Source organism: Bos javanicus, chromosome 7 (assembly GCF_032452875.1).
Source record: "Bos javanicus breed banteng chromosome 7, ARS-OSU_banteng_1.0, whole genome shotgun sequence".
Classification (NCBI taxonomy): domain Eukaryota; kingdom Metazoa; phylum Chordata; class Mammalia; order Artiodactyla; family Bovidae; genus Bos; species Bos javanicus.
Window position 1 is genome coordinate 14,955,703 of NC_083874.1, and position 26,425 is coordinate 14,982,127.

Below are 26,425 nucleotides of genomic sequence, written 5' to 3' on the forward strand. Positions count from 1 at the left end.
CGGTTCACATATTGCTGAAGCCTGGCTTGTAGAATTTTGAGCATTACTTTACTAGCGTGTGAGATGAGTGCAGTTATGTGGTAGTTTGAGCATTCTTTGGCATTGCCTTTCTTTGGGATTGGAATGAAAACTGACCTTTTCCAGTCCTGTGGCCACTGCTGAGTTTTCCAAATTTGCTGGCATATTGAGTGCAGCACTTTTACAGCATCATCTTTCAGGATTTGAAATAGCTCAACTGGAATTCCATCACCTCCACTAGCTTTGTTCATAGTGATGCTTTCTAAGGCCCACTTGACTTCACATTCCAGGTTGTCTGGCTCTAGGTCAGTGATCACACCATCGTGATTATCTGGGTCATGAAGATCTTTTTTGTACAGTTCTTCTGTGTATTCTTGCCACCTCTTCTTAATATCTTCTGCTTCTGTTAGGTCCATACCATTTCTGTCCTTTATCGAGCCCATCTTTGCCTGAAATGTTCCCTTTCTCTAGTCGGCATTATATCATTCTTTTTTTATCACTGAGTAATATTCTTCTGTGTGTGTGTGTGTGTGTGTGCGCGTGCCACATCATTATTCATTCATCTGTTGATGGACATTTAGGTTGCTTCCATGTCTTAGCTATTGTAAATAGTGCTTCAGTGGACATTGAGGGTGCATGTATCTTTTTGAATTATAGTTTTCTCTGGATATATGCCCAGGAGTGGGATTGCTGGATCATATGGTAGTTCTGTTTTTAGTTCTTAAAAGAACCTCCATACTGTTTTCCATAGTGGCTGCACCAATTTACATTCCCACCAACAATATAGGAGGATTCGTTTCTTACAAACCCTCTCCAACATTTATTATTTGTACATGTTTTGATGGTGGCCATTCTGACTGGTGTGAGGTGTACTTCATTGTAATTTTGATTTGCAGTTCTCTAATAATTAGTGGACATCTATTCTTAACAAGACAATTGTAGAAGGAGACTTTGGTTACGAGATCTCATATATCCATTGAATCGATATTTCTGTCTCAAAGCCACTCTTGCCCTTAATGGGGAAGCTCTGGAAGCATCCCCTCCAAAATCAACAAGTTGGCCATTTCCACTTTTATTTAACCTTCCTGTAGAGTTACTAGCCAATGCATTTAGATAAGAAAAATAATTTAAAGGTGTGAATGTTGAAAACGAATGGGAAAAATTGTCCCTATGTAAACATGAACTTGTGTACCTAGAAACTCCAAGAAAAGTAACTGAAAAACTACCATATCTTGTAGGAGTATTCAGGAAGGAACAAAGTATTAGGTTAATGAACAGAAACTAGCAGTTTTTAAACAAAAGTCAGTTTCAAGATATAATGGGAGAAAAGATAGCTATTAAAGATAAGATTCTAGGAATAAGTTTCACAAGAATCTCATGATTGAAAGAACACTGGCAAGCACCCCTGAGAGACCCAGGAGACCACTGAGTATAAAGCTCACCTCCTTGTAAATATTGCCCATGTTCCGTAGTAAAGTTAAAGACTTTAAAGAAGAGCATGGTGAACCAAGCCCATCACAGCTGCTGGCTGAGTTCTTGGCCGGTGTGGTGGGAACCTCTGACCTCTCCAACCCTTGCCCCCAGACGAAGGCCTTCATCCACCATGAGCTGCTGGCCTACCTGTACTCGTCGGCGGACCAGAGCAGCCTCATGGAAGAGTCGGCTGACCAGGCCCAGCGGCGGGATGACATGCTTCGCATGTACCACGCGCTCAAGGAGGCGCTCAACATCATTGGGGACATCAGCACCAGCACTGTGTCCACTCCCGTGCCCCCACCCGTTGACGACACCTGGATCCAGAACACCAGCAGCCACAGGTCCGTGAGGCTGGATTGCCCACAGGCTGCAGAGGGTACTGCCTGTGGGTTCCCAGCTCTACCCACCCCCACCCCCATGTGTCCATCAGGGCACAACCATGGGTGGCCGGGGTGCAGGGCCCCTGCCCACAGATGGTACAGCACCCAGGGCTGGCCATAGTGTGGGACTGCCACCCCTGCCTAGGCCTGAAGGGACAGGGGGAGAGAAGGGTTAATGGCCTGCCTGTCTCCTGATGCCTTCTGTTGGTTAAGGCCAAACACAAACCAGAGAGGGCAAGGGACCTGGGCAACCCTGGCCATACAGGTGAGCCTCCTGAAGCACAGAGCAAGCTGGGAACGGCTGGTGGGAGAGGACCTAGAGGGACACGTGGAGGGCGTAACCAGCATCCCCCGCCCTGACCACCCAGAGCTGAGGTGCAGTGAGGCCCTGACATGGGCATGTCAGAGCATCGGGCAGGGACACCTGACCAGTAACAGGGCGGGTGGTGCGAGGAGAGAGGGTGGCCCAGAGAAGTCTCAGAAGGTGCCGGTCTTTCCAAGCCCTCAGGGAGCCTTGAGGTTCCTTGGAGAGCAGACCCAGCCTCCAGCCTGAGATGCAGCACCCAGAGGGGAGCCTGTGGGTGCGTGGGCCAGGGGCCCATGGACCTTACAACCTCTGAAGGCATGCTGGGCTCTGGAAGGATTTTTGGCTTCAAAGGGTGGATTGGCGTCGTGGGGAGGCTGGAATGGGGCCAGTGACAGGGAGATGCCGGAAGGAGTGAGACTAGAGGGAAGCAGGAGCCCTTGTTGACTGAGGACAGGTGCTGGGCCCTGGCTCAGGTCCTGGGGGGGCACAGAGGGGCCCAGAGCATCTGTGCTGACCTGCCCAGGACCAGCTACTCACTGCATCTGGGTGGGTGGTAGCTGGTGCCAGCCTGTGTTACGGAGGAGGCCACCCTCTGGCCAGTGCCCTGGCCCCACCTTGGGCTTCTGTGCCCATATGGCCACACCGATATGGCCAGTACACCCACCCACCAGTTCACCTCACCCCCCTTCTCTCTCCACAGCCCCACTCCACAGCGCCGGCCCGTATCCAGTGTGCACCCCCCAGGCCGGCCCCCAGCAGTGAGGGGTCCCACCCCGGGGCCACCCCTGATTCCTGTGCCGGTGGGGCCAGCTTCCTTCTCAGCGCCCCCGATCCCGTCCCGGCCCGGCCCCCACCCCGGCGTGTTTGCCAACAACGACCCCTTCTCGGCCCCACCTCAGATCCCATCTCGGCCGGCTCGGATTCCACCCGGCATTCCCCCTGGAGTGCCCAGGTAAGGCTAGACCCCCTTGCCACCCGCCACCTAGAGACACCCGCCTGTGCCCTGCAGGGAGCAAAGGAGTTACCAGCATCCCTGTGGGGCTCAAGGAGAAACTGAGGCCCCGAGAGGCCTAATTCACAGAGCAACGGAGTCCAGGTGACTCCCAAGCTCCCACGCCCATCCTCTACATGAGCACGTGGGCCCCCTTGTAGCTCGGGTCCCTCCCATGGGACCCCTTCTTCTGGTTTTGACCAGTTTCCCTTCTGAGGACATGCACATCAGGCGCTGCCCATCCCGTGCCCTGGCTTGCCCCTCCCTGGCTGCCAGGCTCTTTCTTCCCCTTTTCTCCCGTGAGCAACCTGTGGTCCAGAGTGGGCGCAAGTGCTGATGCCCTGGTTGGCTCATTCCTTCCCAGCATCAAAGCAGCCATTGTGTAGCACCCAGATGGGTGATGGCCTACCTGTACTCGTCGAGGTCAGGGCTTCCCGCCACCCCAGCCAAGAACTCAGCCAGCTGTTGTGATGGGCTTGGAAGAGCATTCACCATGCTCTTTAAAGTCTATAACTTTACTACGGAACATGGGCAATATTTACAAGGGGTGGGGGAGGTGGGGCCTGGGTCCTCGGCCTTGCCCGGCTTCCAGCCTCACTGCCCTCTCCCCCTCCTGTCTTTATTCTCTTTGCAGCAGAAGACCCCCTGCTGCGCCCAGCCGGCCCACCATTATCCGCCCAGCCGAGCCATCTCTGCTCGACTAGGCTGCAGGGGTTGGGGGTCATGTTCTTGGGAGTCCTCGAGCAGGACCCTCGGTGCAGGAGCTTCGGTGGTCTAAGCCCACCTGCCGCCCCTGGCCCTCCCGTCCCCAGGCGGGACCAGGCTCCCTGCGGGCAGCCCCTGGCTCTTCCCTAACCCTGGCCCCCATCCCCGGCTGGACACAGCACTGAAAGGAGGGCCCCTGGAGCCCCAGAATGAGGGGTGCTGGGGTGTTGCACTTTGGGAGATGGGGTCTCAGGTACCAGAGGAGAGAGCTGCATCTTGAGTGCCATCTTGAAGGAGGGAGCCAGGCTGGTGTGGGGGGTGGGGTTCACCCGGGGGGTCTCTGGCCAGGAAAGCCTGAGTGGACCAGGCCTAAGAAACGGCACCACAGTGTCCATACCCCATAGGCCTTGCTCTGCTTCTCAGCAGCTGGGGCTCCCAGTGGCAAGCCAGGCCCCGCGGGCCCAGCACTACCTGCCCGCCTGCCCGAGTTGTACATATTCCTTCCTCGGCCGCATTAACTGCACGGCCCAGCCTCGGCTGCCAGAGGTGCCTTCACCAGGTCCGGAACACTCGGCCCCGGCCAACCTCTCTCCTCCCTGGGCGCCCCCTTTCTCTTCCTGGGTCCCCAGGGCAGCCGGGGTTTGAGGCTGAATGGGATGGGGAAGCTTGGGAGGGCCTCTGGGTCCCCACCCGGGCCTCCCCCACGGGTCAGGCTCCGGGCGGCCTCTCCGTGAGCAAAGCTTCTCGCTCGCTCGGTTTGACCACTGTAAGTGCCTGCACTCTGTACCCTATTAATAAACTACAATAAAGGGAAGACGCTTCTGGTGGCTCGTGTGTGGGCCTTTTGTGTTGCCGTTCAGGCTTGGGGGGGTGGCCTTGCCCCTGTCCCTCCCACCACGGGCCCCCCCCCACCATACCTCACTCACAGGGCCTCTGCTCTCAGGTAGGAGGGTTCACTTCTACTAGAGGGGAGAGCTTTTACTTTCCTAAACACCTCAGGAGCAGAAGCAGATATTCCCCCTCCCCCCATCCCCTCGTGGTTCCCAGGTGGCACTGGTGGTAAAGAACCTGCCTGCTAATGCCAGAGACATAAGAGAGACCGGTTCCATCCCTGGGTCAGGAAGATCCCCTGGAGGAGGGCATGGCAACCCACTCCAGTATCCTTGCCTGGAGAATCCCATGGACAAGGAGCCTGGCAGGCTACATTCCATAGGGTTGCAAAGAATCAGGCATGACTGAAGTGACTTAGCCTGCACACACACACCCCATCCCCACACACAAGATGCTTGGCTGGAGCCCCTAACACAGTGCTGATAACAGGCCAGGATGGGGACCTGGGACAGGTGTGCGAGTTACTGAAGGGAGAGCGTATCTTGGCCGCCCACCTTATACTGTGCCTCGGTCAGGCTCCTCCTCACCCCCACAGTCCTGAGGGCTTCCCCCTTCACCCTCTTGGGGGCACAGGCCTTCTGGCTTAGCCCAGGTCACAGTTAAACTTTGCTTTCTGATTTTTTCTCTTGTGCCCAGGCGACCACCTCCATCAGCTCCTGCCCGGCCTTTCTTCTGAGCTTCGTGGGAGACCCCTCCCGCCCGTCCGGCTGCCCTCTTGGGGGCAGGACTGTCCTGGCTGGTGTCCCTGAGCCCCAATCACCAGGCACTGTGATTTTTTTTCTGACCATAATTTATTGACTCTGGTGCCCAGACCACCCTTTGTTCCAGGAGGCTCCCATGCAGGCTTGAGCTGGGCCATCCCTTGGCCCCATGTGGGGCCCCTGCACAAAGAGCAGGAGGGCCAGGTGGTCTTACAGACTCCGCTCCCCAAGTTCTGTAACCAGACCTCACACCCAGCCCACTCCCCGCTGGGCTGAGGGGCCAGGCCCCTTCCTGTCAATAAAAGTGACTGTTCTGGCAAGAACACTGCAGCCAAGTCTTGTTCCCCCTGGCTCCTGGCACAGCAGGCCACCCCCAGTAGCAGCACAGGCCTTGAGTGGAGCCACAGGAGAAGGCAGGCAGGCAGAGGATCCCGCAGCAGTCAGCCCCCTCCTATCGGGACCTGACTTGGAGGGCCAGTGGCAAGAGAACAAGGAGTTTGCTTCCTGGACCTAGTCCGGCACTGCACAGGGCTGGTGCAGACTGGAAGACTCTGGCTAAGGCACGTTGCCGTAGGGGACAGAGGCAGGGCCAGAAAACCCCAGGGTTGCCTTTGAACCCTGCAGTGCCCCCCATGCACCATTTCTAGGAAAACAGGTGCAGCCACTGAGCCTTTCCTCCTGGAGGGACCCACACCTGCAAGCCAGCCGGTGCTCCCCACCCAGGCCCGAAAGGGTGGAGACACAGTGGGTGCCCCACCTTAGGGCTGGAACTACACAGCCTCCCCTTGTGTAGGAAACAATTGGGGAAGGATGCCCCTAAGTCTCACATGCATGCGCCGTGCTGCCCCTCCTCTCCCCTGTTCTTCCACGGCAACAGGCTACATAGGCACAGGCCGCTTGTCCTGAAAGAAGCGCTTGAGCGTGCAGACTTGCAGCACGGCCACCAGCAGCAGCACGGCCACATTCACGGCCGACCAGAAGTTGACCCGCTCCAGGTTGCCTTCTTGCAGGTTGCGGTCACGTGCCTCAAAGGCTCGCAGCAGAGTCAGCACTTGGATGCTGCGCTCCAGCCGGATCCTCATGGTCTCGATGGACTCCTGTGGCAGAGAGGGGAAAGGCAAGGATTTGTCCTGCAGGATGGGAGTGAGACTTCGTTTGTGGGGGAGAGAGCTGAGAGCACAGATTCGGTGGCCAGGCTGCCTGAGTCTCAAGCCCTCTGCCATTCACTGGCTGTGTGACCATGAACAAGTAAACAACCTCTCTGGGCCTCAGTTTCCTCCTCCGAATTAAACCTCAGGGTTGTAAGAAATGAATGCCCAATTAGGCATGAAGAGCATACTAACCAGTAATTAATAAAAAGCAGTAGGTGAAGCCAGATTGCTTGGGTTCAAATATTGGCTCTGTTGCTGGCTGTGTGGCCTTAGGAGAATTACTTAGCCATCCTGTTCATCAGTTTCCCCAACTGTAAAATGGGGGATAATTAGAGCACACTCCCCATATATAGGGGGCTTCCCTGGTGGCTCAGACGGTAAAGAATCTGCCTGCAGTGTGGGAGAACTGGGTTCGATCCCTGGTGTGGAAGATCCCCTGGAGAAGGGAATGGCTACCTAATCCAGTATTCTTCCCTACATATACAGTGGAGACTTCATGAGTTATTCAAGCCCTTAGAAAATGGTTTATACCTAGAAATGTTCTACTGTTATTAGGTTGCGGGTACCAGTATGTAGGGGGCTTCCCAGGTGGGGCTAGTGGTAAAGAACCTGCCTGCCAGTGCAGGAGATGTAAGAGAAGTGGGTTCGATCCCTGGGTCAGGAAGATCCCCTGGAGGAGGGCACAGTAACCCACTCCAGTATTCTTGCCTGGAGAATCCCATGGACAGAGGAGCCTGGTGGGCTACAGTCCACAGGGTCACAAAGAGTTGGATATGATAGGACTGAAGCAATTTAGCACGCAGGCACCAATATGTAGGAAAGGTGGGGTCAGGCCCAGGCAGACCCCTGCCAAGGTGAGAGGGCAGGGAGCAATGCCAGAGATCTGGAAGGAGTGGCCCCAGCTCTCCTGGGCGCACCTTGATGTCCTCCATCTTGACTTCCAGAATCTCCTCAGGCTCCACAGCCTCTGCCCAGCCCTCGACCTCCTCCTCATCCTGCAGGCTGTCAAAGATGAGTTCAAAGAACACCAGCTTCTCCGAGATGGTGCTGAAGGAGTTGTCAAAGCACAGCTTGTAGTCCCCGGCCTCCGTGGGCTCCACCCTGGGCATACAGACACACATGACCCTGAGTGGCCGACCGGCTGGACTTTTCGAGGCAGGCAGGGTGGTAACCCGAGGCCGCCGGCAAGGGGCAGGGCTGTAACTGAATCCAGACAGCCAGCGGGACTTAACTCACGTGTGCACACCGTCTGCCTTGCGGGACTCGCTGACCAGCAGCACTCCCTGAGGGCTCTCCAGACTGAAATCCACGTCCAGCCCAGCACCTCCGATCACCTGGGGGGCAGGTAAGAGCAGGATAGAGGACTAGGGCTAAGCCAAAGGCACCTTCCAGAGAACGTCAGGGCTGGACCGACCCGCGTAGACCCATACCGACCACCACCCAGAGGTCTACCTGAGTTCTGACACCTACACCTTCAAGCCAGTCTTGCCCCACTCCCGTCCCTCTGGCGCGCCCCTTGCCTCGGCTCCGCCCCGAGTTGATGCCCTCTTTTAAACGGCCACGCCCCCCCTAGAGATCGCGTCCCGACTTGGCCATACCCCAAATGAGACGACGGAGCCCAGCCTTCTTTACTTAGCCCAACCTCCGAGAAATTATCAGATTGACCACACCTTTTTTGTACTGCATCCTGGTCTTCCCTCCCAACTCCCTCAATCGATCCAATCCTTTTGACCACGCCCACTGGCGACGGTCCTGCCTTCTGACAGGCTCCCTCGTTCTCCCGATGGCCCCGCCTCCCCGCTGCCCCACTCTAGCCCCGCCTTCTATTCCCACCCCTTCCGCTCCCACGCGCTGTCCCCGCCCCTCAGGCTCCCTCTCCCTGGCTCCGCCCTCGTGCGCCTACGCTAGGGCTCTTCCTCCTTCCCTTCTTCAATGTATGCAAAGCATGCTCTGGTTTGGCCACGCCCCGTCTCCGTGCCTCAGCTCGCTCCCCAACCCGGGACCCTGTACCTGGTACTCAGTCTCAAGGCTTGCGTTGGCCGGCGCGGACTGATAGAAACACTGCTTCCGCCCCGCAGGCAGCAGGAACGTGAACTCGCCGTCCTGGATCGGCGGGGGCCCTGCCCCTCCCACGCCCACTGGCGGCAGTAGTAGCCACAGGGCCAAGCCTAAGGCCGTGCCGGCCGCCATCATCCGGGTCACTCTCTGGTCTGCTAACCGGTTGCGGTTCCTTTAAGGAATAGCTCTGTCCACTATGCTATTCGACGGAGTTCATTGGCAGCCGCTTCTGTCCGTTATCCGAAGCCCGCGGAACCAGGAGTGAAGGACCCCCCGAGAGCCTAGCTGCCTGAATGAATGCCTGATGCGCCTGAAAACACTCGATCTTCTACAGATTTTTCTTTGTAAAGCCTCTTTTCTAGCCTCAGTAACTGTGGGGAAAATTACAAAAATAAAACCACGATGGTACATCCTCTTCAGGCAAAAGTTAAGACAACTGTGGTGGAGGCAGCTAGGTCCTGCGGTTTTCCCAAAGTACCCCGCGCGTGACTACTGTTGTTCGAATCCGTCTGGGTGGTGTCGAAAATAGAAGCAGGGCGTGTGCCTGCACGCGACCCGTAGGGCTCGTGTATAAAAAAGCTCAGCTAGGGTGGGTGGAGACTTCTATTAACGTGGGTTCTAGCCGGTCTCTGGTCCTAGAGCTTGGCCTCAGGTCCGATGCCTAATGTTTCATTCCTTGGCGCCTTAGAACCGTCGCTTTATCAGTCTCCTTGTTTCTAAATCGGAGGTGATGATAATTGAGATGAGGCCTGGCCCATAGTGAGCTCCCTGCATTTTTTACATATTGTTTGCTCGGGAGCCTGGCCTCACCCTGCTCGCGAAGGGTATCAAACTCGACAGCCCAGGTGCTTAGCGTCAGCAGAGAAAAGCAGAGTGTGGGCTTTCAAGGCAGATTGCCTAGTTCAAACCATGCCCCATGCTTTACTTGAGGCATCACACTGCTGGGCCTCACGGGATGATCTAGTCCTTGACTGGGCTATTGTGAAGATTAAGTAAGATGATGTTTATTTAGTGCTTGGTGCATCCATAGGCCCTCAGTAAACATTAATTTATATTCCACGTTTATCGCCTTGCTTTGGGCCTACCGCCAATTAATCTCTCATTCTGGTTTAGAGAATTTGGAGGCAACCTAAGCAAACAGATAAGAAAGATGTCATTGGAGAATCGGACTGTGGAAATTCCATCCAAACATAAGAAAAAATGTTCAGATTGGCAGTGTTGAGTTGTTCAAGATAGCCTGAAAAGGTTGGCAGGTGGTGACAATTATGCTTTGAACACAGCTTGTGGCTGTCAACTACACATTTGGAGAGCTTGGGGAAGTAACACTTTGTAATGTCAAAGTTTATGTATGGTCATGGTTGGTATTCCTTTTGCAGGAGGAGGGCAGGGGGACACTGCAAGGTATGTGGGTGTTCCTTACTGTTCCAAGTTTTTCTGTCATTCAGAGTTACTACTTGAACATTTGGAAGTAGTTGTGGAGAATGGGTGATAAATTTTTGTTAAGGATTCTTTTTTAACAAGGGGAAACTCACATTAAAAAGAACCATTTTAAGTAAACAACTCAGTGGCATTTAGTATATTCATAATATTGTGCAACCATTACTTCTACTCACTTCCAAAACATTTTCATCAGGAAGGAATCCCTGTACCCATCCAGCAATTATTCCTCATTCTTTCCTCACCCCAGTCTGGTGATCAATCTGCCTCCATGGGTTTGCTAATTCTGGATATTTCATGTAAATGGGATGTTTGACCATTAGTGTCTGGCTTGTTTTTCTTAGCATAATGTTTTTAAGGTTTATCATCATATCACTATTTCTTTTTTTACAGCTGAGTAGTATTCCATTCCATCTATTGGATGCTTGGGTTGTTTCCAAATTTGGCTATTGTGAATAGTGCCTCTAGGAACCTGTTTGTATATGTATTTGTTTGAGTATCTGCCTTCAGTTCTCTGGGGGTATATACCTGGGAGTGAAGCTGCTGGGTCATATGGTAATTCTATGCTTAACTGTTTGAAAAACTGCTAAACTTTCCCACAGTAAAGTTGCACAATTTTACATTCCCACCAACCATGTACAAGGGTCCCATCCCAATTTTCCTACATCCTCATCAACATTTGTTATATTCCATTTTAATGTTAGTATATTCCTTCTGATGTATGTGAAGTGGTATCTCATAGTAGCTTGTTTGTTTGTTTCCTTTCTGAGGATGAGTCCATTTTATTGAGGGGCATCAAGGGAAGGTCTTAGGACTGGGAGGACAATGAGATCTAACATCCTTCTCCTAGCTGGGATCTCCTCAATTTTACAGTCGCTGAAAGCTCAGTGGCTAGGTAGGTTTGTTTTGTTTTGTTTTGTTTTGTCATGCCACATGGCTTGCAGGATCTCAGTTCCCTGACCACAGGATCTCAGTTCCCTGAACCCTGGCCACAACAGGGAAAGCCCAGAATCCTAACCACTAGGTCACCAGGGAACTTCTAAAAGCTCATAGTGGTTTTGATTTGCATTTTCTTAATGATATTGAGCATCCTTTCATGTGCTTATTGGTCACTTGTGTATCTTCTTTGGAAAAATATCTGTTCATGTCTTTCGTCCATTTAAAACTTGGATGTTGTTATTGTCTAGTTATAATATTCATATATTAGGGAATGAAAAAGGAAGAAAGGAAAACAGTGAAAAACCTCTCCTGCTCTTTGCCAAACTCTGCTGTAGCACATCAATACTCCATCTGGGTATTTATAACTCTGCCTTAGCCTTCTCTTCCTATTTGCATCAAGCCTAGAAATTGACCAGAGATGAAAGAGTAAGGTCTTCTTAAGTCTTTCCTGATCATCTGTCCTGCCCTGGGTATGCACACTGCTCCCTAAATTCCCCAGTATATATGGGTGCTTTTGAGTGCCTTAATTACCCAAAGAAACTCACCCCAGCTTTTCCTCCCAGCTTTTGCCATGTATGTTATTGTCCGCCATTGTAATCTTGTACAGCAGAGAGCTGTGAGTTGTTCCTTTACCTTATAGTGTTTTCTAGAAATACATTCTGAGTTAAAGCACACTGAGTCAGTCCCTCGGGTTACCCCCAGACATGTTAGAACACACACACACAATAGTGTGAGAATGAGGGCTCTTCTGCTCCCTCAGAAATGGAACCGGGGCCCCATGCTGGGGACACAGGTGGCTATCTTCAGATCCTCCACTGTGCTGGCCAAGGAGATGAGGAAGGGTATGGAAAACACCACAAAGCTTTCCTGCCACGTTCAAGTTGCCTCTTCTTGATTTGCATTTCCTTGGTTGACATAAATGTTTAGCTGTTTTCCCGCATTCAGATAAAATTGATTCTTACCATTTTTCCTCAATTTGTTGATGTTTTGGATGAGATACAGGCCTATAGAGCTACCAACCCCACCTTTTTCACTGTTGGTTGGGACGAGTGGGTGATTCTTATTTTCCCTCAATTAAGTAAAATCCTCCCTCTCCCCCAGTATTCAACAACATGTACTGAGTAGACACTATCAATGTCCTGGGAGCTGTCATCTCAGTGCTGCTCCACTAACTGATTTCAGGTTCTCAGAGGTGCTCAGAAGTCAATGCTAGGTGGGTAGGTAAGGTGACTTATTTCACCTAGGTGGAGTTGGGGAGAGCTTCCCCAAGGAGGTGGCGTTGAATTTCAGATTTGAAGTAGTATGGAGAAGAAGAAAGCAGAAAAAAACAGTTCTCTGACATCAAAGGCACTCAAAGTTCAAGGGGCAGAAAGGGGATGAAGGTGGGGTGGGTGGGAGGAGTAGCCAGAGAAGAGATGGGAATCTTGGGCAGACCAGCCCCTCATACAAGGCCCCTCTTTCCTTTGTAATGTTGGCCCAGAATCTTAGCCGAGGGTTCTTATGACCGTGGGGAGTTGGCCGACTGGCTTCTGGAGGTCAGAGATTCCCTTGAAATTACAATCAAAAGATTACAAGAGCGTGTGCTGGGCAGTGTGTTTTGTTTTCCCCACCAGAACCGTTCTCCACCATACTCTGTACTGCTTCACAGCGGGGGTGGAGGGGCTAGGGGGCTGATATCTCCATCCTGGATCAATGTGGCTGCCTTTTTCTCTGCTTTCCAGTTGAGTTTGGCCCTGGCAGGATATCTAAAGGCTTCAGGAAAGGAAGGTCTAGGTATCTATCCCCTGGTTCCTATCTTTTTTGTCTGCATCTTTCAACAAAAGCCCGTAACCCTAGCTCTCTCCAAGTTCCAGGACCACTCCCCCTCCAGCAACTTCAGGCCTGGCTGCTAACAGTGACCGTAGGAAGTCACCGTCCCTCATTGCTCCCCTTTCACCCTGTTCATGACTCCTCAGTTCTGTCTCTTAAGAGCATGATCTGTGTGACAGCTGACCAATACAGGTATGTGTATCTGTGTTACTGAATTCAAAATTCCAGGTTATAGATCCCTGCATCACATTAGATGCTCCCAGGACGAAGTCTTCACTTACATCCAAGACCCTATCCCCTCTACCTACAATGCCCTCCTTTCCTCTCCTTCTCAGGCTTTCGGAGTCAGATGTCACCTCCTCCCAGAAGCCTTCCTTGAACTTCCTGAAGCTAAGTGAAGAACCTTCCTCAGTGACAACTCCAACATAGCACTTCACCAACGGACTGTCACTGTCTGCTTGTCTGACTCACTGAACTCTGAGCTCCCAAGTGCAGGAGCTGTTTCATTCATCATGGCACCCCTGGTACCCAGCATGGTTCTGAGCCCTGGTGACACTCAGTAATCAGCTGGTGGCATAAATAAACCAAGTATCTCTCCCAACTCTTGTCTCATACACACCCAGTAAAGAGCCACAAAAATAGACTGAGGGAATGTGTGTTGGCTTTCAAGTCAGACAAGCCCAAAATATTTATTGTTCACTGTGTGCCAAGCACTGATGTAGGCATTGGGAAACTGCAAGAGATACCACAGGCTCCGTCTCTGTACTCTGGAGGAAGATATCTGGATGAATTCAGTAAGCTCAAGCATGTTCTATGAACCATGCTGACCTAATCTAGTTGATATTTACAGAATATTACACCAAGCAACTGCAAAGTGTATTTTCATTTTGAGTGCACATTGTATGCAGATATATACTGGGCCACTGAAAAAAGTATCGGACTTCCCTGGTGGTACAGTGGATAAGAATCTGTCAATGCAGGGGACACCAGTTCAATCCCTGGTCTGGGAAGATTCCACATGCCTGTACAACTAAGTCCATGTGCCGCAAGTACTGAGCCAGTGCTCTGGAGTCTAGGAGCCACAACTACTGAAGCACATGCACCTAGATCCCATGCTCTGCAACAAGAGAAGCCACCACAGTGAGAAGCCCTCTCACTGCAACCAAGAGTAGCCCCCCAGTTGCCACAACTAGGGGAAGCTGGCAAGCAGCAACAAAAACAGCGCAACCAAAAATAAATAAAGAAGTTAGGAAAAGAAGTGCCAGTTAAGCATATGGTAACTGGAAGAAACAATAAAAAAGATAAGACCACGAAGCAATGAAATAGAAAACTGAAAATAGGGAAAAACAACAAAGTCAAAAGTTGATACTTGGAAAAAGATTAAAAAACTGAATAACCCCCAGCGAGACTAATCAAGGGGAAAAAAAAGAGAAAGAAAGCACAAATTACTATTATTAGGGATCAAAAAGGAGACATCACTACAAACCCTACAGACATTAAAAAGCAAACGAAATTTAAACAGGTTTATAGTGATGAGTTTGATATCGTAGATGAAATGGACAAACATGAAAATACACGCATGCTAGTTGCAATCAAAGAAAATTACAAGGTACTATCCTGGAATTCAGAAAGGGGATTTTTCTAAGCTCAGAGGGATCTGGGAAGATTTCCTTAAAAATTAGCATTTAAACTTGAGACATGGACTTCCCTGGTGGTCCAGTGGTTAAGAAACTGCCTGCCAATACAAGGAGCACAGGTTCAATCCCTGGTCTGGAAAAATCCCAAATGCTGCAGAGCAATTAAGCCTGTGCACCACAACTATGGAAGCCCAAATGCCCTAGAACCTGTGCTCCACAAGAGAAACCCCCATAGGAAGAAGCTTGCACACCAGAACTAGAGAGTAGCTCTCACTCGCTGCGACTAGAGAAAGCCTGTGCAGCAACAAAGACCCAGCACAGCCAAAAAAACCCTCTAAGACCTGAAGGAGAAGTGGGATTAGACCAGGTTGACAGAATTGTGTTCCACGCAGGGATGGTGGCATACATGCAAAGGTCCTGAGGTTGAAGTCAGATTTGTGTATCTAAAGAAAAAAGTCCACTCTAATGATCCTTTTTAATGTTGGCAACTACACACTTGCATCCTTCCTGGGTGTAAACTTCCAGGTGGGCCTGGTAGACTTGACCAGAAATGTTTAGAAACCAAGGTTGGTAAGACAGACATTTGGAAATTTCCTGGCTATCAATAGGAGGCAATTTACACTGCAAACAATGTCATTTCTTCCATTCTGGAGCTGATGTTTGCTTTCACCTGACTGGTGAAGCTCCTGAGACACAGGAGCTTGTGTGGCCTCACCCTATGAACACTCACACTCCACGAACTGAAACACTTTGTCTCATAAATTCTTTGGAGCTACTGTCTGCTACTCTTAGCCCCATTCTTCCAGGCGGCAAGCGGAGGACTTGCCAGGAAGGCCAGGAAGGACTGTCCCTTGCCTGAGGTCACAGAGGCCAAGCCCTAATCATCATGCCCTACCAACTTCCACCCTACACGTTTCAACTTCTGGGCACATGTTGGGCCACCTTTTGTGACTTGGGCCTGGGTTTCCCATACATCCCACGTTCCCTGCACTTCCTCATGCCGTTAGGAAAAAATAAACACACACACACACACACATATACTGGACCATCTCATCCACCTTTTCCTTCCATCTGCCGAACCTGGGCCCCCAAGGAGCAGTGAGGTGCCAGGCTCTGGTGTGCATCTGTGGAAGGGGTGGGGAGGGGAGAGAGTCCCTTTCGGTGCCCAGTGTGTGTGTGTGCAATTTCCTGCCAGTGAGGAAACACTCGGCTCAAATCAGCCCTGGTTCTCCTTTCCCTGCTCTGGCCTCACAGGAGGAGCTGGCAGCGAGCCGTGGGCCACCCTAGCCTCCGCCAGATTTCCTGACCAAACGCGGGAGGAGAGATGCCCTGGATTGTCTTGCTGTTTGCAGCCGGTGAGCTGATGCCCCTGCGCCACCCCTCACCCTGTTCCGCTCCCTCCATCCACCACCTTGTCTCTGCTGGGGGGCGGCGGGGAGGGGTGCATGCACACGAGCAGGAGCTGGAGAGGCTGAGCCCTGACAGATTTGCCCTAGAGCCTTGGCCAAGGTGCCGGGGGGCACGGACGTCTCTTGTGGGGTCTCAGTACCCCCCACATCACAGGTATTAGAAATGCCACCCCACTGGAGACAGCAGTGCCCACACCCCATGACTCAGCCCTGCTTGGCCTCTGCAGGTTTCTACCCCCGGGACTGGGGCAGCAGGAGGATCTACTGGTAGGTCGGAGAGGGTGAGAGGAAAGCTGGATAAGGAAAGGCTTGTGTTGACCTCACCTGAGCCAGACACTCCACGCGGGAACCTGGGGCCACTGGGGAGACACTGGTCCCTCCTGCAGGAAGCCGTGCCCTGAAATCGTATCCCTCATCACAGCCTGGGAAACAAGACAGAATCACTCTGCCCTCCCCTTCTCCCCTCGATCACCCCCACCTCCTGCCACCCAGACTCCTTGAGCACTCCACACCCCTTCCAGCCTCCAGCCTTTGCCTGAGATGGTCCCTCTGCCTAGAATGCTCGCTCCCAGCTCTTCCATGCTGTGTCTTCAGGGAAGTCCTCTCTGGCTACCCCATCACCCTCATCTCCTTGAGAATGTCAGCTCCCCAGCAGGCATGTCTTGTCTGTTCATCTGTCTGTCCGTCTGTCTCATCCACTGCTCTGTCCTCAGAGCCTAAACAGGGCCTAAACATGGTCAGTGCTGTTGATAGAAGTAATACGAGTGTAACTGTGATGCTGTGCAACATCCACGGCTATTATAATAAAATGACTCCAACAACATGACCTCTCACCATGTGCTGGGCGCTTGATCCTCTCAACATAGCAGTAGGATAGGGACAACTAGGGGCTTCCCAGGTGGCGCTAGTGGTAAAGAACCTGCCTGCCAATGCAGGAGACACAGGTTCAATCCCTGGGTCAGGAAGATCCCCTTGAGCAGGGCATGGCAACCCATCCCAGTATTCTTGCCTAGAGAACCCCATGGAGAGAGAAGTCTGGCAGGCTACGGTCCCTAGGGTCACAAAGAGTCAGACATGACTGAAGCGACAGCATGCACTCACAAGGACAACTAGCCTCCAGTTGTACATAAAAACCAAGGCCCAGAGAGGGTGAGCCATTTGCCCAAGGCTACACAGCCAGGCTGGCCTCTGCTCTAACCACCCCCCCACCTAACCTCCCCTATCTTGCTTCGCAGGCTCCTTGGCGATCCCGGCGCCATCCATCATGCTGGTGCCCCCACACCCCAGCAGTAAAGAGGACCCCATCCACATCTCGTGCATGGCCCCCAGGGGTTTCCCAGGGGCGAATTTCACGCTGTATCAAGATGGGGAGGTGGTGGAGCTCCTGAAAGCCCCCAAGGACCAGCTCAGGGTCATCTTCAACCTGAGTGGTGGCAGCAGGGAGGTTCGAGGGGGACCGTTCTGCTGCCAGTATAGCGTACTTGGTGAGAATAGGCAACCCCAGCTGTCGAACCTCAGTGAGCCTGTGCACGTCTCCTTCCCAGGTAAGTCCCTCCCATCGGCCCTCACTGCCTAGGCTCCATCTTTTCATGGCCAAACCTTTGTAGACACTCTTCTCTCCTCCTGGGAGTCATCACTCTTCCAACTTGCCAGGAGTTTCTTTTCCTCCGTGGATGGAGGAGCCTGGTAGGCCACAGTCCACAGGGTCGCAAAGAGTTGGACACAATTGAGTGACTTCACTTTCACCATATGCAATGGGTACAGTCATTCTTCCCATTTTCCAGATAAGGAAACTGAGGCACAAGAGCTGAAGAGGCTGGCACAGGTCACTCAGCCAGCAGGCAGCAGAGCTGGAGTTCCACCGGCCTCTGAAGTCCAGACGTTAGCAGCCCTTTCCTTACTGGCCACAGTATTTATGAGCACCTGCTATGCACCAGGCACCGCCCTTGGCATTGCAGGCTCAGCAGCGAATGAAACAAAAGTCCCTGCCCTCTTGCACATTACGAGGGGGTGGCAATGGACATCAGATGATAAATAAGGAGTTTTGTAAATATTCAGTCAGCTAGTAGGGGACAAGGGAAGTGATAGGAATGAAATAACAGCCTGGTGAAGGGCATCTTTTTTTTTTTTTTTGGGTTGTGCCATGTGGCTTGCAGAATCTTAATTCCCCAACCAGATAGGGAACCCAGACCCTTGCAGTGAAAGTGCTAGGGTCCTAACCACTGGACCACCAGGGAATTCCCACGCGTGTCATTTTAAACAGAGAGGAGAGTGATCAGGGAAGGTCTTTCTGAGGAGGTGATGTTTGAGCCTGAAGGATGAGGAGCCAGCCACATGGCTGTCTGGGGCAGGACGGTTGCAGGCAGAGGAAGCTGGCTGTGCAAAGGCCCTGAGGCTGGAGCGTGCCTGGTGTGTTTGAGGGGCGTGGAGGTGCCCCATATGACTGAAGCATAGCAAGCAAGGGGAAAGTGGCTGGGAGATGAGAGCAGGGGGAGGCAAGGAGGATCATGCAGGGCCTTTGGCTGCAGCACGGACTCGGACTTTTTGTCTGAGTGCGACTGAAGCCCTGGGAGTGAAGATGTCTTCCTCTGGTCTTTCCAGGAGTGGGGGCTGGGCCTGGTCTTTGGATCAAGGAGGAGGAGGGAGGGGAGGGAGAGAGGGAGGAGCCTCGGGGTAGACTCCCTGCGTCACCAACAGTCAGAACTTTCCTGCTGCAGAGAGAAGGCTGTAGCCAGCAGAGGCCCACAGGTTGTGATGACAGAACACTCTCTGTGTCCTTCCCCGGCCTCAAGTTCCACTATCAAAGGCCCCCTTCTCTCACCTTGGTCCTGTGGTCTCAGAGTAGGGCGGTAACAGCTCTCCTGCCCCAGATGAAAGAATGAACAAGGGCTAACACTGAGAATACCCAAGTGAGCGCCTCTCCTCCCCTCCTGGCTAATTCCTGACCTGTACCAGGGTCCGGGCATCTCCTCCTGGCTCTCCTGAGAGATTCCTTGCCTCTCTCCAGGGAGGGGCAGCCAGATCTCTTGCAGAGACATAAACTCTGGAGCTGGGGATTCATGCTTCTGTGGCTACCTCTGTGTGGGCCTCAGAGTCCACCATGTGGCTGGGAATGGGTGTTGTCTGACCCCGTTACCCAGCCAGCAAGACTCTTCAGACCACAAGTAACTGAAAACTGGACTCAAATTGGCTTCAGCAACAAAAGGGGATTTGTTGGTTTACTGAACTGAAATTTGTTCATGGCACTGATTTCCATCATGGCTGGATTCAGGTGCTCAACGGTGTCAGGAATCATGTGCCACTTCTCAGCTCTGCTTTCTTCTGTGTCTTATTCTTAGGCAGGCTCTCGCTCTCATGTCAGAATTGTATACCTTGGAGCTCCAGATGTATATCCTGCTGGTTTTGCAATGCTGGCCTGAGAAATAAACCCCTCTTCCCAGTAATCTAGCAAAGTCCAGAAATTAGTTTCATTGGCTCAACTTGGACAACATGCCACTCCCTGAACCAATTAGGTTAGCCAGGGGTAGGGAATATACTAACTGGACAGACAGAGTTGCTAGATCCCCAAGGTCTAGCTATACCTAAACCAAATGTTTCTGGGGTATAGGGGGAGGGCTGACTCTCTAAAGGTAGCCCAGATGTATGCCAGGAGTCCCACTTTCTCCCTGCACCCCCACAATTCCATGGCCTACCCAATCTCTTTTTTCCCCATCTTCCTCTAGTGCCCACCTGGATCCTGGCACTCTCCTTGAGCCTGGCTGGAGCTGCTCTCCTCCTCGCTGGACTGGTGATCATTGCCCTGATCATCAGGAAAGGTAACAGCAGGCAGAGAAAGCGTGGCTCACCGGAACTTGCAAATCCATTAAAATCCACTCCAACTCACATCCATTTTTAGGAGCACAGAGGCACACAATTGGGAGTTCTTACTCTAAACACTTAGCACTGAAGAACCTTTCGGAATTTCAATGGTGGTGGTGGGCAGGGGACTCTTTTTTTAATTTACTTTTTATTATTTATTTTTGAATATTTTTGGCCATGCCATGGGGCTCGTGGGATCTTAGTTCCCCAACCAGGGGTCAAACCTGAGCACCTGGCAATGAAAGTGAACCGCTGGGGAATTCCTTTTTTTTTTAAAGGTTTAGTTTTTAAATTTTAACTTCTACTGCTCTACAACCATCACCACCATCCATCTCTTCATCTTCCTAAACTGTAACTTTGTCCCCATAAATACCAACCCCTGTTCCCCCTCCCCCAGCCTCTGGCACCCGCTGAAATCAGTATTTAAAAATAATTTTTTTACATTTTTGTACCTTGCTTGAAGTTTTTACCAACATACATTACTCATGTAATTGGGAGGGAAAAGTGTCTTCAGTAACTCCCCTGTTGAGAGGGAAATTTGCCAGGGGAGAAGGCAAGGCTGGGTGGCAAACGTACAAGACGCCGTGTTGGTTTCTTAGCTTTTTGTAACCACGACCAAAATCTAACAAATGCTTTTTGTTTGTTTGTTCCCAGTTAAAGTAAAAAACTTGAACAAGAGACGGTGAGAACATCCCTGGAGACCCTCAGAGGGTAGTTTTTTGGGGAAAAATTTCAGTCCCAAGGCAGGAGTTTCTGATGGGCATTGAAGAGCTGGCCGGGTTCTAGGGGCAGATGGGTACTTACAGGGCTCCATCTCAAACAGCACCCTCTGGTCAATGGGCGGGTTAATAAAAATAGGTGCTACTATGGCACCCCACTCTAGTACTCTTGCCTGGAAAATCCCGTGGGCAGAGGAGCCTGGTAGGCTGCAGTCCATGGGGTCGCTAAGAGTCGGGCAGGACTGAGCGACTTCACTTTGACTTTTCACTTTCACGCACTGGAGAAGGAAATGGCAACCCACTCCAGTGTTCTTGCCTGGAGAATCCCAGGGACCGGGGAGCTTGGTGGGCTGCCGTCTATGGGGTTGCACAGAGTCGGACACTCCTGAAGCGACTTAGCAGCAGCAGCAGCAGGAAGCGCTTAAGGTGTGCTCCACACTGTACTCCATGCTGTGCTGGGCATTCTGGACCTTGAGTTCACATTATCCTCGCATCAGCCCTGGAAGTAGGCTCTATGAATGACCCCTTTTAACAGATGAGGAGACTGAGCCTTCCTCGCATTCTTTTATTGCCAGTCGCCAAAATGTGTTAAGCAATCATTCTAGAAACCCATAGTGAGGGGGAGGCGGGTGGGTGTGCCCTCGCGTCGTGCAGCCCCCAGTGTATAGCCTCTAGACAGTGGCCCTGGTTCTTGGGCGTCAGAATATATACTGGCCCCAGCCTCGGTTTCTCCTCTTGGAGAGAGGGGCAAACACCTTGCTGCCTGGTGGCAGAGTAGCCCCAGTGGGGCTCCTGCAAGATATTTCCATCTGAGGGGTTTCGGTGTGGGCTAGGGAGGAGGTGGGTGGGGAGGAAGGATCAAGTTTGGGGCCAGGGCTACCTGGAAGGAGCCTCCTGCCTAAGACAAGTCATCACTTTCTCCCGAATCCCTCTGCAGAGAGCGAGAATCCTGCTGGGTTAACATCGCCACCACAGGTCTGTGCCTCCGTGTTCCTGTCCCTTGCCTGGGCAGAGTCACTGCCTCAAAATGCCATCGGGTCTCACTACTTGCTGCTGAACCCCATCTACAGCTGTTCACTTCCCTTAGAATCCAGAACACATGCTCCTCCTCTTTCCCTTCCTCCTCCCCCATTTTCCTCCCAGTTTTCACCTCTCTCTCTTTTTCCTTTTTGATGCGAACAGCTTTCACCTCTTACCTTTCCCTGCCCTATCCTCAAGCCCTTCACTCATCCCGCTCTCTGCCTAGAATATTTTTCCTCCCTGTGTGGTCTCCATCTAAAGGTCACCTCCTCTAGGAAGCCTTCCCTGACTCCCTAGGCAGGATCTATTCTTTCTACTTACATTCCCCCAGCACCCTGTCATACTTCTTAGCTCTCAGTAGACACACAACTGAGTAATCATTGCATGCTTGGGTGTATGATACTCAACGCCAGTACTGGACCATCAGCTCCAAGAGGGTGGGGAGTTGAAACTGTCTTGTCTGGAGCCCCACTTGTGGTCCAGAACGTGCTGTTCTGCTGGCTTCCACCAGGGGGGCAGAGAGAGAGCCAGCCTGTGAGGTGTGATGCCCAGGAAGGGGCCCTATGCAGAGAAAACTCCATTCTCTGTACCTCTTTCATTGTTTCCCGTATTCATTGAGCATCTACTATGTGCTAAAGCCTGAGGGCTCCCGAGATAACCAAGACAGAGGTGATTTCTGTCCACAAGCCTACACTCCAGTGGGGAAACAGCCCATGACAAGCTGGACACTGTCTGGGCTGGGAGGGTGGTCCCCAGAGGAAGTGGTGTTTAAATCAGAGAACTACAGGGGGGAACAGGGAGTAGCTGGGTGAAGGGTGGGCAATTAGTGGGAGAGCCCAGGATAGGGGGAGAAAGCAGGAGCTGAGACGAAGCACCCATTTTCTGGAGGGCAGCCAGAGGTCACCTAGGGAGAGCTCTGAGCAGAAGAGGGACACAGTTCAATTTGCAGCTCTTCACCCTGCAGAACGGGCTGGTGGGCGGACAAAGAGATTGCTGGGTGATGGACTCCATGCCCTTCCTCAGGGTGGATTTAGGGCCTGTGGGCTTATGGGGAGGGCCTGGGAAGTGGGGGGTGAGCAAGAAATCTGAACTGGCCCCCACCCTGGTCTTCCTCTCTTTCTGTTCCAGACATGTCCTTCGACAACTCCCTCTTTACCATCATGGTAAGTCATCCCGTTTCTCGTATCCAGTTTTATGCTTCCTGTTCTGACCACAGGAAGATGGGGGCTACCAGGGGGGCTGGGCTGACCTTTGTCTCTGGACTTCTAGGGCCTGGGAAAAGCCCAGAATCACTAAGCAGGGCTTGTTTTTGAGCTGAGAGTTGGTTCTGGAAAATTCCAGGGGATTGGAGGTAGCCACGCTGTCCAGGGCTTTGTGGGGCAGTGGGCAGGCCCCTGGTTGTCCGCACCGCCTTTGCACTCACAATGGTAACAAAAGACGACCTGGGGGCTTCTTTGAAGTCATGGAGCCTTATGACAGTCTGGTATAAAGAAAAGACCACTTTCATGTTCAGTTTCAAGAATTTCAGCTTAGTTGTCCAGACATGTATTCCCTTTTGCGGGAGGAGGGTCTCAACCTTCACACCCACCCCTGCTCCTCACCTCCTGTTTAGCAAGGCATTGCTCTCCCAGATCACATAGCATCCCGGCTAGGATTTGAAACCTGGTCTATGGATGTCCTCTGCACAGCTGCATTTTGTGGTGGCCTTGGGGTAATTATTATTCAGTAAATTAGAGATATCTGACCCGTGGATACCATGGATGAAGACAGTGTCCAGCTAGGGGAATACCCTGGCTGTCCAGTGGTTAGACTTTGCACTTCCACTTCAGGGGCCATGGGTTCTATCCTTGGTTAGGAAACAAGATCCTGCAAGCTGCCGTGTGGCCAAACACAGAAACAAAAAAATGTCCGGCTAGCTTCTCTCCATGCAGAGATGGGTACAGGTCTGGGGTGCAGGTGGTCCCACTTGAGGTGGCCTCAGGAATCCTATTTGTATAAATGGATGCTTTGGGACTGTAGTGAGGGAGCCAGGGGTGGAGTCAGTTGGCTTGGGGTGCCACTGTAGGAAGTAGGGGTGGGGGGAGGATTGGATGGGTTTGACATAGCCTTCCTGGGCATCTGGATAAGAACAAGATGAGACCCTTCATCCCCTGAGCTTCTTAAATCCACAGGGGGAGGCAGACGATAGCACATTGGCTAGGGGGTGCCCAGGAAGCTAACACATTCAGATGGGAGATGTGGGAGGTCTAGGAGATAAGTGACAAGCAGGAGATAGCGGTGGAGGATTGATCCAGGCTCAGGGCATGTTCTCCACACGGCCCAGTAGAAGTGGTGCATAGGAGTGAGGAGTGGAGGGGGTTCCTGTGCAGAACTTTGACTTTTATCCCAAGTGACGTGAGAGCCCTGGAAGGTTTGGAACAGAGAGATGTGACCTACTCTACGTGCCCACAAGCGCCCTCTGGTGGCTTCAGTGAGCACAAGCTGTGGGGGCCGTGGGATGACAAGAGCCTGGGGACCAGGCGCAGACAGCTCAGATGGTTCAGGCGCCAGACGTAGTGGGTAGTTTGGTCCAGCGTGCTGGCAGCGGAGGTGGAAGGCGCGAACAGATGCAGGTCAGATTCAGAGGATGGGAAACATGGCACTGATTTCAGAGTAGATGAGTGGGCGGAGGGAGAAGGAGCTGTGGCGGAGTCTTTGAGAGACAAGAGAGGGGCCACCTCACCCAGTGATGCTCCAGAGCAGATGGAGACTGGCTTCAGTCACTGGTATACAGATGGTGGGAGGAAGGCGCTTGGCACCAACCTGTCCAGCCCTCTGAGGTCTCAGTTCAGGGAACAAGCTGTTAAGAAAAACCTGGAGAGTAGGGCATGTTCTAGAACCCTCCCTGAGAAGCCACACTGCTCAAGGCACTAGCCTGGTGATTTCTGCTTCCCTCTCCCCACTTTTAAAAGTCATTTAAAACGAAACGATGGGAAGACAGGAAAAAAAAAAAAAAACAAGGAAAAAATAACATTTCTCAGTATCCTAGTCCTGGAGACTTTAAATATAAATGTATATAGACTATGAAATACATCCAAATGTAAAAATTATCTATAATCTATATTCATAAAGTTCTCTTCTATTTCTTAATCCCTCTGCACCCACTGATCTCCACTCTGCGCACACACATGCAGGTAAACGACCATTAGGAACTTCTTGCACATACAAGCGAGCAAAGGCAAAAATAGCAAGTCTGTATCCTCACACTTTTTAACACAAATGACAGCATGCTAACCACACTGTTATGCACGGATGGCTCTTTTCTTTAACAGTAAGTTCTAGTGATCTTTTCTAGTTTTTTTTTTAATCATTGTAAAATATAAATGAAATTTACCATTTTAGTCATTTTTAAGTGTACAGTTCTGGGGCATTAAGTACATTCCTATTGTTGTACGACTGTTACCATCATCATCCTCAGAATTGTATCTTGGAAAACATACCCTGTCAAGGAGTTCCTGGTGGTGCAGTGGTTAAGACTCACCATTCTACTGCACGGGGCCCAGGTTTAATCCCTGGATGGGGAACTAAGATCCCACAAGCTGCAAGGTGCAGCCAAAATAAAACACAACAAACTTCTTTGCCTATTAAACAACTCCCCCACCTCAGACCCTGGCACTCACCATTCTGCTTTCTGTCACTTTGGTGGATTTGCCTGTTCTGGATTTTTATAGAGAAATGATGCCATACGGTGTTCATCTTTATGAGTCATAGCCACCCCAGGATGAAGGGTACTGCCACACTCCCCCACTGTACAAAAGGGGGAACTGAGACATAAAGAGGTCGATTACACCACTAGGAAGAGGTGTAGCTGGGATTTGAACCCAGGCTGTCTGGTTCCCTTTTCAGTAGACAGCAAGACAGGACAGAGGGCAGGATCAGGGGCCTGCAACTGTGTTTGTGTGCAGATGTGTGTGTGTGTGTGTGTGTGTGTGTGTGTGTGTAGGGGGGGGCAGTGAGGTGAGACCTGATGGATTGTGGGAGTCTCAGCCTCAGAAAATGGGGCAACCCAAGATCCAGAAATCCCAAATCACTTCATTCTCTATTTTTCTCTCTACGGACAAAGAAAATGACTTCAGAAGAAGATGCAGCCAACCTGGATGCTCCTTCAGGCTCCACTGAGACACCTGGACCCCGGAAGAGGCCCACCTCCACGTCCTCCTCACCTGAGCCCCCTGAATTCAGCACATTCCGGGCCTGTTAGGGGAGCCCCTCTCTCTGCGTGCCCTCTGTTCAGCCCTCCCCTTGGAGCTGGCCAGGCTGTGTAGGGCCTCAGGTCCCTCCAGCTACTTTGGGGACTTCTGGCTGCTGCTTTCTCAGGGAACTGAACAGAAGAGACAAAGGGGATCCCTGGCCTTGTGATCTTCCTCACTGAGAAGCAGGAGTGGGAGAGGGGGTGAAAGCATCGACCTGGAGTCTGGACGGAAAGAAGGAAGCATCTCAGGATTTCCAGCTTCTCAACCTACCAAAGAAGGATCCCTTCTGGCCGTTAGCTGGGCTGTTATGAATCTGAGCCTCGCACACTCCTCCAGTTTCCTCCTTCCCATCACACCTGATTTGGCCAACCTGACTGGATTTTTGGAGCATAGGGTCCCCTGGGTGGGATATATTCTGTGTGCCCTGCTGGCATGCCTAAGTTATTAATTATAATGTTTGAGCTGTTCCCAAGGTCTCTATGGAGTGTAGTCCTTCAAGCCCAGGACCTCTGATGTCTAATCACTGATTCCTAGGGGATGGGGAGAAGTACCCCTCAAGTGCATGCAGTCAGGGTGGTGTCTGGGGAGGGCCATGGGGGTGTCAGGAGAAGAGATCTACGTGAGGCAAGGGGCCTCAAGCTCCTTTGGAAACCCTGAAAGAGAATGGGGCCCTGGAGTAGTGGATTC

General features: G+C 51.8%; 3 protein-coding genes across 19 annotated transcripts in view; 2 read left to right on the forward strand and 1 right to left on the reverse strand.

The window, feature by feature from the left end:
• Positions 1 to 5,792, forward strand: part of DNM2 (dynamin 2) — an 89,981-nt gene extending 84,189 nt beyond the window's left edge. For 8 of the 15 annotated variants that reach the window (XM_061422166.1, XM_061422180.1, XM_061422171.1 and 5 more), the window contains 3 exons: positions 1,603 to 1,835; positions 2,882 to 3,133; positions 3,807 to 4,704. In XM_061422166.1, the coding sequence (XP_061278150.1) occupies positions 1,603 to 1,835; positions 2,882 to 3,133; positions 3,807 to 3,876 (555 nt within the window). In that variant the 3' untranslated portion in view covers positions 3,877 to 4,704. Of the gene's footprint in view, positions 1 to 1,602; positions 1,836 to 2,881; positions 3,134 to 3,806; positions 4,705 to 5,404 lie in introns of those variants that run through there. The other 7 variants (XM_061422167.1, XM_061422174.1, XM_061422177.1 and 4 more) reach the window with 2 other exon arrangements.
• TMED1 (transmembrane p24 trafficking protein 1) lies at positions 5,541 to 8,941 on the reverse strand. The gene is made up of 4 exons (XM_061422193.1): positions 8,631 to 8,941; positions 7,857 to 7,954; positions 7,538 to 7,721; positions 5,541 to 6,566 (listed from the first exon to the last, which is right to left on the reverse strand). The coding sequence occupies exons 1-4, from the start codon at positions 8,811 to 8,813 to the stop codon at positions 6,348 to 6,350; spliced, it is 684 nt and encodes a 227-aa protein (XP_061278177.1). The 5' UTR covers positions 8,814 to 8,941; the 3' UTR covers positions 5,541 to 6,347.
• A 108-nt stretch (positions 8,942 to 9,049) lies between these two features.
• Positions 9,050 to 26,206, forward strand: C7H19orf38 (chromosome 7 C19orf38 homolog). 3 transcript variants are annotated; one of them, XR_009737398.1, is made up of 7 exons: positions 9,050 to 13,657; positions 15,755 to 15,855; positions 17,145 to 17,453; positions 19,632 to 19,724; positions 20,422 to 20,449; positions 21,424 to 22,669; positions 25,609 to 25,673. XR_009737398.1 is itself a non-coding variant. In XM_061422191.1 (7 exons), exons 1-7 carry the CDS (start codon positions 15,825 to 15,827, stop codon positions 25,744 to 25,746), a joined length of 672 nt encoding a protein of 223 aa, XP_061278175.1. In that variant the 5' UTR covers positions 9,050 to 15,824; the 3' UTR covers positions 25,747 to 26,206. The 3 variants fall into 3 exon arrangements, 2 of the variants coding, with proteins under 2 accessions (XP_061278175.1, XP_061278176.1); XM_061422191.1 differs by having other exon boundaries at positions 9,050 to 15,855; positions 21,424 to 21,461; positions 22,635 to 22,669; positions 25,609 to 26,206; XM_061422192.1 differs by having other exon boundaries at positions 9,050 to 15,855; positions 22,635 to 22,669; positions 25,609 to 26,206.
• Positions 26,207 to 26,425: the final 219 nt, after the last annotated feature.